The 14,001-nt window shown below is 41.1% G+C and overlaps 1 protein-coding gene across 9 annotated transcripts in view; it reads right to left on the reverse strand.

Moving 5' to 3' along the window:
- phldb1b (pleckstrin homology-like domain, family B, member 1b) overlaps positions 1-14,001 on the reverse strand; it is a 113,604-nt gene that overhangs the window by 17,425 nt on the left and 82,178 nt on the right. For 6 of the 9 annotated variants that reach the window (XM_034603974.1, XM_034603973.1, XM_034603972.1 and 3 more), the window contains 7 exons: positions 10,374-10,691; positions 8,919-9,065; positions 7,226-7,363; positions 5,311-5,439; positions 2,435-2,590; positions 2,098-2,208; positions 1,427-1,516 (listed from right to left, as the gene is read on the reverse strand). In XM_034603974.1, coding sequence (XP_034459865.1) covers positions 1,427-1,516; positions 2,098-2,208; positions 2,435-2,590; positions 5,311-5,439; positions 7,226-7,363; positions 8,919-9,065; positions 10,374-10,691 — 1,089 coding nt within the window. Of the gene's footprint in view, positions 1-833; positions 969-1,426; positions 1,517-2,097; positions 2,209-2,434; positions 2,591-5,310; positions 5,440-7,225; positions 7,364-8,918; positions 9,066-10,373; positions 10,692-14,001 lie in introns of all 9 variants that reach the window. The other 3 variants (XM_034603967.1, XM_034603966.1, XM_034603969.1) reach the window with 1 other exon arrangement.

Raw genomic sequence — 14,001 nt, forward strand, 5'->3', positions numbered from 1 at the left:
ATAAAATATAAACACAGATATAAACGCACACACACAGGCACACAAAAGCACAGAGGCCTCCCACAATGCCTTGAACCTATTGGTTTAGAGATTATTTGAGCCAACGACCGTGTGTTATATGGTTGTTGTTATATTAACTGAAACATGCGCAGTGTGAGTGTTATGAGAGAGAGGTTGTAATATTACTATAAGTGAACAGGTACATTTCCATTGTATATCTCCATATTTGAGGTGAATTGAATTTCAGCAGCAGCCTGTTGTGTGTGTGTGTGTGTGTGTGTGTGTGTGTGTGTGTGTGTGTGTGTGTGTGTGTGTGTGTGTGTGTGTGTGTGTGTGTGTGTGTGTGTGTGTAAAGAGAAAGGAACACACTAAGCAACGAACACAGTGCATCTTTAGCGTAAAACATGGCGGACACACAATCAGGTCACAAACAGGCACTGTTGGTTTCCAGCCAATGATGTAGTGGCCGATAAGAAAAATCAAAAATTGTCACCCCTGGTTGATCATAAGGCAAATAAACAACTGTGAGAGGAGAGTGTTGATTCTTCTGAGCATAATATGTGAGCAGAGGAGAATGTAGGTGAGTTAATCCACTACATCCCAGGACCAAACCCAATTTCAGCCTAAAGCGCTTGCTCCTCTTAACTATCATTAATTATGTTCTATTGAAAAAAACATCAGCCTGAGCCAACATAGTGCAGCACAATACATCACAGACGTAATTATAGCCACAGTGCGAGTACAACACCCACAGTGCAACCTTTGGGGTTGAGTTGCATTAAAAGCCGTGAGGGAGTAGTGGGCTTCATGCAGGGGATCATTAGTCTGATTACCTCCGTAGGGCTGCTGGGGTACAACTGACAGGGAGGGGAGGGATGTAAGTAGGGAGGAGAGGCTTGACAGAGGGAATGCTGGGAGGAGTGGACATCCTCCGACAACAGGTCAGCCTCGCTGATTTGGAGCATTTCCTGTTTCAACAGTCAGGGAATAAGTGTTCAATGCCTGCAGAAAATGTCTGGGACACTAGAAACAAATTCATGTACGGCTCAGGCGTTCTGTCTCTTGCCTTCCCTCAGGCAGCCTTCACCAGTGACAACAGGTTAACAAGTTATACACTTAAGTGAATGGAAGTAGTGACCAATAAGAATTAGTTCACTCTACACAATATTAATTAAGAGCTCATCATGAAAAAGCATTTCAATTACAACATAAATCTGCGGATTAGACTGATTTCACCACATGTAGCATCCAAAGGATTACCCATGAGTCTGCACTGCAACCAATCACAGCCAGTTAGAGAGGTGAACGAGGTGAAGGATCAGCTGTGAGTCATCAAAGCTCTGTGGTGTTTTCAAGCCTGGAGCACTGAGTGTGAATGAGTGTTTGTTTTCACCAAATACACACTGAGCCTCAGCCCTTCTCTCACCTCTCTCATCGCAGTGGAGGACTTGGGGAAGCTCTTTCCTCCAGTCAGGTTATGGTATCTCTTCTCCAGCGCTGACAGTCTCTCCTTCTCCTGGAAACGTAAAGATAAAGATTTATCACATTATTGTCTCATCAATACATTTACTCACTCAACTCCTTCCTTATTGTTATCGTCAAGCCACATGATGGATCGTGGTGGCAGCTAATCGTAGATTATGATTACAACTTGATTGCTTAGATGTGCAATATGCCCACATATAGAACTATTGCTGCCAATACCACTATGAATACACCTCTCCATTTATTCTAGAAACTGTCTTTTCTCATGAATGCTTGTTATTTTGCTATTGCACTTCTGTCTGTCCTGGGGGAGGGATCCCTCACTTGTGACTCTCTGAGGTTGCTGTGTTTTTTGTCCTCTGTTAAAATATTTTTCTTCCGTGGTTTTTCCTTACTCTAAAGGGAAAAGGATGTTGCATCTTTATAAGACCTATGAGGCAAAATGTGATTTGTGAATATTGGCTATACAGGCAAATTTTGATTGATCGATAATGTGCCTGAAACATCAGTATTCTTGTAAACTCCTTAAATACAAAATACACAATCTCTATACTTTCAAATATCGGGTTTTTAGTGGAACATTATTTAATGCACTGACAGATGAGTTTGTACCTTTTGGAGCATTTGCAGTGCGAGGCCTCTGTCTTTAGCCAAACGCTCACACTCCTGAGATGCCTGTAGGCTGAGCTGGTTGGCCTGGTTCTCTAACGCAGACACCTTCTCCTGTGCAGAGGACAACACAAAAACAATTACATTTTCAATGCAAGCAGCACACCAACTATTGCACAACTTTGTAAAAATAGGGTCAGACTAAATAGATACTGCATAGCTGAGTATATTATTTGCCACAGGCAGCTTCATCTCTAACACAAAAAACCATATTGTTAAGAGCGTAATCTTGATCTACTAGTTTTCCTGTTCCTCCACAGACGATCAGGCGTTTCCTCACCTTCCTGTTGGCCACGCTGCTGTGGTACTCCGCTCTCTCCTGGAGCAGCTGCTGGCTGATGGTTTCTCTCTCCTCCTCCAGGCTGCTCTCTCTCTCCAGCTGCTGAAACTCCAGGTCCTCAAACTTTTTGGTTCCTGCTTCCAGCACCTCTCCATCCTGATGGAGGCGCGTGCACATTACGAGCGGTTACATCATATACAGAAAAACGTACTGTTTACATTGCTCATTTTAAAGCCATCCTCTATCACCGGACTAGCGTTACTGCTGACAGCAAAGCGAAAACATATTTGACACTTATGCATGAAATAGTTTTAAAATAGTTTTCCCAGCATGGCTGAAGCTCGTGCTCAGTCAAGCAGGCAGTCATGAAACACATGCTTCTACTGCAACACAGCTACTGGTGTCTCGTCATTAAATTTACTGTAGAATATGGGGGGGTCATTTAGCCTGAAAAAACATTTCACAATGGAAGATTTATGGTTAAAATCTGATTTGATTCTTCCCATTATCATTTCCAATTCGCTCTCTTGCTAGTATAAAGAATAAACACTAACAATGTAGACAAATAAAGTGAAACTCTAAAGCTAATACACGTACAATGAAAAATAAATCGTAATTGCTGTACAAATGCAGCAATGTCTGCAATGAAATTAATTTATATAAAACACAATAAGTAAATACATAGTTTACTTAGAGTCCTTCCTTTTGTTGCTACAACACCTGTAGCTGCAGACAAGTTTAAGTTCCATGTCTCTTGTGTCAGTGGCAGCCAGATGAGTGTTTGAGTCTGAAGGCTCTTGAGTCAGCGTATAGCTCCTGTGACCCAACAGCCTGCAATGTCTAGTCACTGACATGCATGTGTGTGTGATGAAAATGACTTCTTCTTACAAGTGATCAAAACACAAGAACTGAGGACTCGGATGTCAAACAGCTAGACACCTTGGGAGCAACTTCTGTTTTTTGTTTTGACTTTATCTCCCTTACACCACTGACTGAAATGTGTTCCTGCTCTCCTGACTGAGCCTGAAATTCCCACTTGCCCATCATAACATCCTGATCTCAGACTTCATATCGACTGGCTGCCCTACTCTCTGAGTGTGATCCAAACAAATGACTCACATTACTTCATTTCAAAAAAGCCTGTTACTTTACATAAAATCTTGTTCTGTCTGGTAAAATTGCATCTTTTTACCATCTTTACCATCCTGATAAGTAAAGAAAGCTAAATTCACATTTGACCCTAAAACAGTAATTTCCATAAAAGAAGTCAAAGGATGAGATTAAGCACAGACACACAATTGGTCTAGTCAGGGCGTATGTTAATTGATTAGTGAGGAGTTATACATATTATGTGAGTCATGAGAATTCACAGAGGAGATGCACATCAGATTCGGGCATGCAGTGCAGTGGGGAGGGGTTCGTATTACATGGAGCACGTTTAACCAAAATGCATCACTAGCAGCTGAAGTGACCAGGGGCCATTTGTGTGCTCCTGTCTGAACCCAGGGCTCCAGTAGCACGTAGGTGCGGCGAGGAGGGAGAATTCCTGCAGCGGGGCACTGAGAGGGCGGCTCATGAATACGCAGAGAGTGTGTGCATGTAAACTGAGTGCTGAAGGGTTAAAGGTCAGGCCAGTAGCGCAGTGTGGGATGGCACCTGTATGTGCCGAGTGGTGACACATGCACTGCCTACAAAGGCAGAGAGAAGTAGGGAGTAAATAAAATAGATTTAAATTTTTCTTTTATATAAGTTTTCTGTTTGATAGGTTGCTGTATGGTTTCCCACAAACAACATAATAAAACTTTTTTTTTTTAAATATCAGTTAATGGTGGTTAAACAACATTAAATCACATAATATCCACCTGACTCAAAGGCTGAGATAGTAAGCTAGCTAGAAGCTAGTTACGCTTAGCAGGAGTTTAGCCAAGTTTCATCATTACAGGATTTAGGTAAGAGCATCATTTGGTTATGTGAAATAACAAACTGAACATCCAAGATGTCAATTTATCAAAGTTAATACTTTTGACAGCATGGGAAAAACCGGTCATTACATTTTTCTCTTAATTTTAGCTGTCTGTTTGGTTTTTACTCTAAAAATATAAACTCAGAGAAATAACACAGTTTTATGACATTGATTGCTAGTTAGCAGGATTACACAGAAACGGATTTCCATGAAACTCTTGCTCTATGGTATAAATCATGGAACAGTCCATTACATTCTGGAGCTGATTTGTTTCAGATGGGAGAAACAGGATTTTTTTTTCACTTTCTTTAATATTGTGGCATTTTCCCACATTTTTGTTGATTTCTCAGACAATAAATCTTGGATCATGGTGAAAAAATCTGGCATATGTGCAAGTTGGAGCAGATCCAAATAAAAATCCAGATCTAATGAATTTAAAGTTGGTTTCATATGAGGACTGTTGGGCCTGGGCTGAAGTAAGAGCTCTCTGAGTGTCATTCTAGTTTTAAGAAGTAAAACTGATGTAGAGAAATGCAGGTCTTAACTCACTTCTGACCAAATATGTAACTACTGTTTTGAATGTGTATTGTCCAGTGCAAGTACCGTCTACACACATGTTATAATTTCTAACTTTACAACACGCTTTGTTAAAACACCAGTTGTTATAAGTTCAAAATTTACAGTTGGGTGTTTAACATAGTTCACACTCTTTTTAAAAGACGGTAACTATGTGGCTGCAGAGTTGGAGGAAACTGGGTTGGTGCTACTATCTATAAAGGCAGGAGGGAGTTGCGTGTGGCGGGTGACAGGCCTGGGTCACGTTTAGCAGGTTCAATCGGGGCAGGCTAATGCAACCAAGGCCGGCAGGTGAGGGGGTGGTCTCTAGGTGCTTCTGCTTGACTTGAGGACCCACCCTTTTGAGCTGTTCCTGCAACTGTTCCCGCAGGGACTCAGGACAGTTATGAAGCTGGTTCTTCAGCTCAGCGTAGCCCTCCTGGAGGCTCTGCAGGGCCCGACGCTCGGCCTCAACATTAGCCCTCTCCTAGAAAAAGACAACACACACCCACACATAGGATGGATGGGGTGAGGGGAGAGATAGAGAGAGATAGAGAGCCGGAGAGAGACAGAGAAAAACACACTTCTCAATATCCACACCATGCAAATTTAAGAAAAAACAAAAAACTGCAAGGTGTTAGCATAGACTCGTTGTGGCAGATTTTCAGGGCTTGGCTGGGGATGACACAACTCACAGTGTTGGATTATTGAACGACATACGTGTGCTCTGAATTCAACTTGGAGCCGTATACTAGAGAGAAATGACAATTACATTTCACAAACTTTTTTTTTATGACAATTCAAAGCTCTTTTCTTCCGCTACTTGACATATACAATGTTTGCGACTGTCTTAACAGCAAACCTAGCACTTTATGGTTATGGGCAGTAAATAGACCAGACTAACAGTTAGCAGACTTGGCTGCAGAAACATTTAAAAAGTCACTGCTGAGTGAGCAACATTGACTTGACAGTAGTGACAGTTAAAGTACAGAAGCCTCATCTCTCCTGGGTGCTGCTCCACTTTCAAACTTGGGGATCGATCAATAACGAGTAACTTTGCTGCTATTAGTTGTGTAGGAACAAAGGTGGCTTTGGAATACACTCTGTGTTTGATGTGAAAAACCCAAAGTCCTCTAGGACTGACAGCACAAACAGGAGTCTCACTATAAAAGACAAAGAGGCAGTTTCTTTCTTCGGTTTTTCTACAGCACAGAGCTTAGAACAGTTAAAAGAAACCGTTAACATAACGCAAACTGTTTTGGTCAGCTGCAGAGCCACAGCTTAATGGAGAATATATCCTCTAATTCCCACTAACTGAGGTTTCATTACATTCACACATAAGCTGACTTGTGCTCTTGGTCGTTATTAGGCACAAAATTCCAAGACCAAGGGCAGGTAACACTGAGACACCTGACCAGAGCTGTCACTTCTCATGCTCACCTGACACAATGACTTCATCCCCCAATAAAATAAACATGAATGACACCTTCACTTTTTTGTTGTAAACCCTGTGATGTGCAGACATAAACTTCCCAAGAATTGACTTGAAAACAATATAACAACAAAGTTAAATCTGCTTTCTTTACACTTCTTTTCATTCTTGTGACTGTTTGAATGTGTTGGATGTAGGTAAAAGAAAAAAAAAATAGGGAGCTCTATATAAACTATAGAGGACATGCAGGTAGTTTCAGCTCCTAGAACACGGTGACAAAGTTATCTTGCAGGACCCGTGTACTACAACCAAAGACTACAGAGCCCCGACAGCCACTGGAGGGCAGGTGTCTTGGCCGACAGAGTCCGTCATGCACACAGGGAGGAAAAAGGTGAGCACAGTGGATCAGAGGTCCAGTGACTTGAGAGAAACATTAGAGGTTAATGGATGTCAGTTAGTTAGCGGAGTCAAGCTGAGGAGAAAAAAGGTTAAAATGACAAACTACTAAGTTGAAAACATGCAAGAGAGAACAGCCAAGTCCCTTATTTAACCCTTTATGTGGCCAAATATTCTCTAATCATCAGTGCGGTAAATTAAATTCTCCATATCAGGGACACAGACAGGACTGTAGACTTAGGACTGGGACTCCAACAGTACTGACCCAGTAGTGAATGTAAGACACAGGCAGTGAGTGTGTGTGTGTTTTGTCTCTAAGTGTCAAAAAATGTGTACAACATCAGCAAAAAAATTTTTGAATCCTGTAAACTTGGGATCTTCTGTAAAATCAATGGATTCAAATCATTTCGAAGGCGAGATGTATCCACCCCACTGGTCCCTCTACCTTGTCTTTCTCCCTCTGGATGGCGCTCTCCAGCTCATCCAGTTTGCGCTGCAGCTGAGTGACTATGTCTGTTTCAGCCTCTATCTGGTCGTGCTCCGCCTGCCTCTCGCCCTGCAGCAGAGCACGCTCCATCTCGGCCTGGAAGAGAGCGTCAAACAAAGAGTTACACCTGCTGGCCTGAGCTCCAACCCTCCACATAACAACATCGCCAAACCCCTAAAATACTGTGACCATGAACTAATAATAATAATAACTAGGGCTACGTTGTAGCACTAACGGGCCCGAGCACACGCATTTTGAAGCCTGTTGCGGTTAGTGGAGAGAGCGATCAATGACCAAGCGTTGAATGCGTTTTGCGCACTGCGGCAAGGACAAACGCTTCACTTCCTGCGTCCGTCACACGATGTCGATCCTTGCCTGCTAATTGCTCATTACGGTCCACGCTATCACGTTACGTTACGTCACGTCACTTTACATTACTTTACAGTTCGCTACGTTACGTGACGTTACGTTACTTTACGTTTCGTTACTTTACGTTTCGTTACTTTACGTTACGTTACGTTACTTTACGTTTCGTTACTTTACGTTACGTAACATTACGTTTCGTTTCAAAAATAACTAAAAAGTACAAAATTAAATCCGTCCGTCTGTCCGTCCCGAAAAAAATAATAATAATACAGACAGACAGACAGACGGACGAAAATCCGTCCGTCTGTCCGTCCCAAAAAAATTTAAAATGATGCGGACAGACAAAAAAAAAATTTGTTTAGTTACTTTTGTACTTTTAGTTACTTTTGTACTTTTAGTTACTTTATAGTTACTTTTGTACTTTTAGTTACTTTTTAGTTACTTTTGTACTTTTAGTTACTTTTGTACTTTTAGTTACTTTTGTACTTTGTTACTTTTGTACTTTTAGTTACTTTTTAGTTACTTTTGTACTTTTCATTACTGTTAGTTAGTTTTCGTAACGTAAAGTAACGTAACGTGACGTAAAGTAACGTAACGTGACGTAAAGTAACGTAACGTACTTTTCGAGATACAGAACCTCGTGTTTTGATGGCATGTAATCAAACTTTGACGCCACGCCACGGTCAACACCGTGTGACGAAAAATCGATCTTTAAGGTAGTTTTCATCTCCATCTTGTTGTGATGACACGCATCTCCATATGAAGTTGATCTGATGAAAGCCCTGGGACAAGTACATCAAAGTAAAAATGTGGAAAATGGCCAATATGGCCACTAAAGTCAAAATGGCGGGCTTCCTGTTGCTTTTCATTGCCATTGCACCTCTGACCTTTTTTGTTTGTCTGGTCATGATACACATGGGCTACGATTTTTGTGAAGATCGGTGAAAGCTAACTGAGGGGCTTTTCCTTAGATGGCGCTGTTGAGCCATTTTTCCACGCCCATTTCAAATTACTCCACAATACCATTACTTTTTGGGGTTTTGAATTCCCTGCAAACTTTGGTAACAATTTGAGCATGTCTAGGCCCTGAAAAAGCCCCAAAAGAGAAATACAAATCCTTCGAAATACAATAGGGCCTCCCACCGGAGGTGCTCGGGCCCTAATAATATCTTGCATTTATATAGTGGGACCCGAGGACGCTTTACATATGAACTGTACATTTCTACTTCTATTCTCTAAGCTGCGTTTAGACTGAAGGTGTCCGATATCCGCCGTTAAACACTACCTCTTGTTTAGACTCCTGGAGTTGCTGCTCTAGCTCTGTCAGTCTGGTTTTGAGCTCATCGATTCGAGCAAGAACGCGAACCCGCTCCTCCACCAGGTAGCCCAGCTCCAGACGAGCGGTGCTGCCGGAGCTGGATGAGTCCTCGTGCTGCAAGGACAGAGAACAGAGGAGGTCAGGCTTTCAAGAAAGGAAGTGAAGTCAGTAAATACACACCTTTTTATTAAGTAAGATATTTAATGACATATGATTTATATTTATGTTGTACAGTCTCTTAAATAAAGCCTTAGCTTTGTCATTATTATATTTTGACATTTTCATCTGTTTACACAGGATTACACAATAAATTACACAACAAATTTCCATGAAACTTTGTGTAAGGATGGGACATGGGCCAAGATAAAACCCATTAAATCTAAGCAGGTCTGCACAAAGGGGTTGATCCAGGAATTTTTTATCACTTTCACATTGTGAGATTGACATTTTCAATGATTTCACAGTGAACGATGATCTTAATGATAAAAACTATATTAAGGGGTTATTACATCTATGAGTGTGTGCAATTTGGTGCAGCTTGATTGAACTTAAGGTTGGGCCTTGGTGGAGGTATGCACTCTACTGAGAACCATTATATGTTTATATTATGTTTTTTTAATTTTAATTTTAAAATCAGGGTTATTACTTCCGCAGTGTTTTGTGTTTCCCGGTGGTATTGATGATTGTTGTCTCTGGTCTAAATGTCGTTTAAGCGGATTTTCCATCTTACTGAAAAAGAACTTCTTCAAAATCGTTTGTTGAAATCAATAAAAAATTGTTGGATAATAACACATTGTATGATCTATTATATGACAGCTTAAAGAAGCATTAAGAAACTTGTCAAAGCAACAGAGACATATGAAACAGAGGAGCGGGAACAAAGGAGTTGGTTAATAAATAAGGTTCATGCAGAAGCCACATAGACTACTTACTACAGCCCATGAAACCAATTTTATGGAAATGAGAAGGAGAGGGAGGTGCAGGAAGAAGCTGATTGTGTGTTTTCTTTGCAGACGTTTTGACAAATGCAAGAATTATATAAAGTAATATTCACATTTGTTCAGAGACTGAACTTTGACCCATTAGCTTTGTACTATTATGTAACATGGATTGAGGTTTAATAATATGCATCCATGTGAAAGAATATGCTACATCAAGCAGCAACCAAAAAGCCCCTGATAATATCTTTTGTGTGACGGCAAATGACAGCAGTGTACAACGCATTTGTTGCCATGAAGCTGCAGAATACAACTGCATGCAGTTATCATAATTCTAAAACTTTTTTTATCCTCTGTAGTCCCTGTTCCTCAGTTTAAAGAGCAACTGATACAGAAAGAGTCGAGGAAATCACTGGCACATGCTGGTTTCCACAGCGACATGCAGAGAGAGTGTCTTCAGTGGAAAACATGCTTTCCCCCTGACCTGTCTGTCTCCATTGTGCAGTGCTGATGCTGTGCTGGATGCAGGAGATGCCCTCACCTCCTGATGAGTGCTCTCTGTACTACTACACTCCTCCTTCAGATTCTCCTCATCGCTCTCCCTCATTCTCTGTGCCAGGCGTAGTGCAGCTGAGGACGGTGTCCCTCCGAGGACATTCTCCACGGACATTCTCTGCCCGGAGCCATCAGCCTGCCCCCCTGGGAAACCCGTCCTCCCCAAACCTAGAGGGTCCAGACCGGTGCCCTCTCCTTTGTTGTACTCTGCACAGAGGTTCAGGATGGTCTCTAGTCTCTGTCTCTCCTGTGGCAAAAAACAAAGACAAGTAAATGGTTAAAAGGTTAAAAACAAGGAGAACAGCAAATCTCTCTTTCTCACATCTCTTTCCTTTGGCTTTTTAAAATATAGCAACATTAACTCTTACACACACTCTTAAACCTGTGCCTGTGTTTGAACATAAAATCTGCTGTATTGTCAGCATTAGCTTCATCAGAACCAGCCCTGGTAGAGAATATATGAATGTTTTCTTATTTCCTGTGGGCAAGAAAAGCTAAGTGAGCTCTATGGAAATACCAGCATTCTGCATACATTTAAAACATGGACTGATCTTAATCTGAGTTACCAAAAAACCTAAAACTGTGTAGAAGGTGGATGATGCAGCAGCACAATGATCAATAACATCGAGGTAAAGCCACGACAAAATGCCTTAAGAAAATGAAAATCAACCTTTTGGAGTAGCCTGGTCAGAGGCCAGACCTTAACCCAATAGAGATGCTGTGGAATGACCCCAAGAGAGCCGATCACACTAGACATCCTCAGAATATGACTGAGCTGATGTTTGATGGGTGTGTTCAATAAACATGAGCATATTTGTGTTTGTCTATACTTGACTGAAGATCAGATGACATTATATAACCAATTAACAGAATTAATGCAGTACTTAATTCCAAAGGGTTCACATACTTTTTCCTGCCACTGTTAATACTACTAACACGTATATTTTTGCACTTAAGGTTAAATATATTATAATTACAAATATCCTTTAATTTTATCAGAAAACTCTGACCATGATATTAAATGACTGTAGTGTAGGTTAGTCACCTCACCTTGAAGGCAAACACTGTATGTATGAGGCACGACTGATGTATCTATGATTATATTACAGAACAATCACATTCAATTGAAGTACAACATTTAAATGAACTGCAGGTGCTACCAACAAGTCGAGTCTCCCTATGACTGGTTAACTACAGTTAACCACTCTCACATCAATAGTAAACCCAAACTGGTGATCTGACTCAAGAATGAAGATTTTCCAACCAGCCTCAGTTTCAATAAGAACATGAAGTCTATCAAGACTCTTCTCACGCCTGAAACAACACAGCGTTTCACACAATGCCTCTCTCTTGGGGTGCTGCCTGCAACTCAGACTCAGTGACTTGGTTGTCCAGCTGTCACTACGGAGGGGTCAGCCCACCTATGGGGGCCCCGGCAGTCCAGGCCGACAGAGTAACCTCTTAACCCTAAAACGTCAGCTGCAGACAGAGCGTCTGCAGAGCCCCGCAGAACTGCATCACACATCGACTTCATAAATAACTGACTCCAGTGCTCCGTGATCTGACTACTATATGTAGATTTCATAGGCTGACAGTAATATTTTGAAAGTACCAGTATTAAAGTTGAATAGTGAGTAATCCTAGATGTTAATGTCTTCAAGTGATAAATATCTTGATTCAAGGTACACTTACTGGCTTTTCTACTGATTTCAGCTTTCTGAGCAAATGGGAGTTTCTCTTTTTCATCTGCTGAGAAAGACGCCGATAAATGCAAAAAAAAGTAGGTCCACGTAGTGATAGTAATTGTGTAGTGTGTAGACCAAAAGCAGTTGTAAAACAATTTTTTCAAAAAGTAGAGTAGAATATAGGGGTGTAATGATTTTCCAAATTTAACAGTTTAGTTCAGACCTCGATCTTCAAGCCCCGGTTCTGTTTGTATTATTTTTTCCTGATTGATTTACATGTGTTATAGTTATACTATAGTTTGCCTGTAGAGGGCAGCAGGTTGAGGTAGCTTGGTTCCATCCCCCTGTATTGCGATATGAGAATGTGGAAGTTTGTGACACGGTTTCAGAATCGTTGCATCCTTAGTAGACACACATTTAGTCAACTATGTTTGTTAGCATTAGGATTAGGAATTTTTGTAATTTGTCAGGTATAAAACGGTCAAATTTTAAAATAATACAACTGTCTCATACAACTGTCAACTCAGACTTTAACACACTATAATATTTTTTGGGGTTTCTTGTTGTGCTGGAACGCTTGACAAGCCAGGTGCATCGTCTTTTCAGCATAACGTTCCCACTGAGCTAGCATCTGCATGAGGAAGACTGGCTTTAACCTGTAATCTGGGACCAGTCAGATCTTAACTGAGTGGGTGGGAGTAAAAGACCCCCTTTAGGCTGCAGAACAGTATTCACTAGAAACAGAGTCAAACTTCAAACATTTTCTGGCAAGTCAATGACTACTCTCGAGGCCTCCCACTCAACATCTGCTTGAACATACACATAGATTAGACCATTTAGCGTTCTGATGCCTGTCTCTGAGAGCCAGCACCATCATTGTGTATGCCAGACAGCCTCCAGGCTAACAAACCTGTATGGTGGATGAGTAGCAGCATCACAGAAACACACTCTAAACCATTCAGAGTGTTTGGTCTCATCATAAATCAACTTGACGCAGCATCACATTTGATGCCTGACAACTGCATGCTGACAGATTTGCATGAATCCTATATTTTCTGTTTTCTGATTTGGTATTTTTTTTAAACCGTCAGAAGAATGTTTTATGTTCTTATGTTGTTTTCAATACAGGTTGTAGTAATATAAAAAATGTAGATGTTATAAGTCTCTGGGTCTCTCTGCAGATATCATTAGCATGTTTGTCAGGGCTCTCAGAGCTGGCTGGGAGAGAACAAGTTGGTACAACAGGTCAGTGTGTTAATCCAAAACTTTTGGCCAGAATGCAAGCCCCCATGTCCCAGTTGGAAACACTGAGGTTGCACGATGGTTCAATAAGCCTATGCAGTTTAAGCCTTTTTAATTCTGCCGGGGTAAACTGATGACAAAACGTCCCAAAAGATCGCAAGTAGCCATTTCTTTCTTTTTCTTAAATTAGCCTGAAAAAATTAACAGCAAATCAAATTCAATGTGATCCTGGAGGAAAAAGAATAGAGAAATTGAGAAAATCGGTCTTATACTCACTCTCATGATGGACACTGTGAGAAATAACAGCTTGAATCTTGAGATGAGGCTCTCATCCAGACTGAGCCAGCGTGGCCAAAAGGCAGATGAACAAATACTGGCCTTTGAAAGCTAAGTACCACCCACGATTCCTGACACCAGCGTAACAACAAACCCACCCATTCTCTGGGAGGTTTGGAGGTGACAGTGACTCCACGGCAACTTTCAGCCATCTGACCACAATATAGATTTAAACTGTCTTCAAGGTCAACATATAAAAGGTGCGCAAAAGAAAAAACTACTGTCTTCTCTTATGCTAAATATCAAATGTACAACACTGGGATTTGTAAAAAATATTCTATTCTGTGCTTAATA

The sequence above is a fragment of the Hippoglossus hippoglossus genome, chromosome 13, assembly GCF_009819705.1.
Source record: "Hippoglossus hippoglossus isolate fHipHip1 chromosome 13, fHipHip1.pri, whole genome shotgun sequence".
NCBI lineage: Eukaryota > Metazoa > Chordata > Actinopteri > Pleuronectiformes > Pleuronectidae > Hippoglossus > Hippoglossus hippoglossus.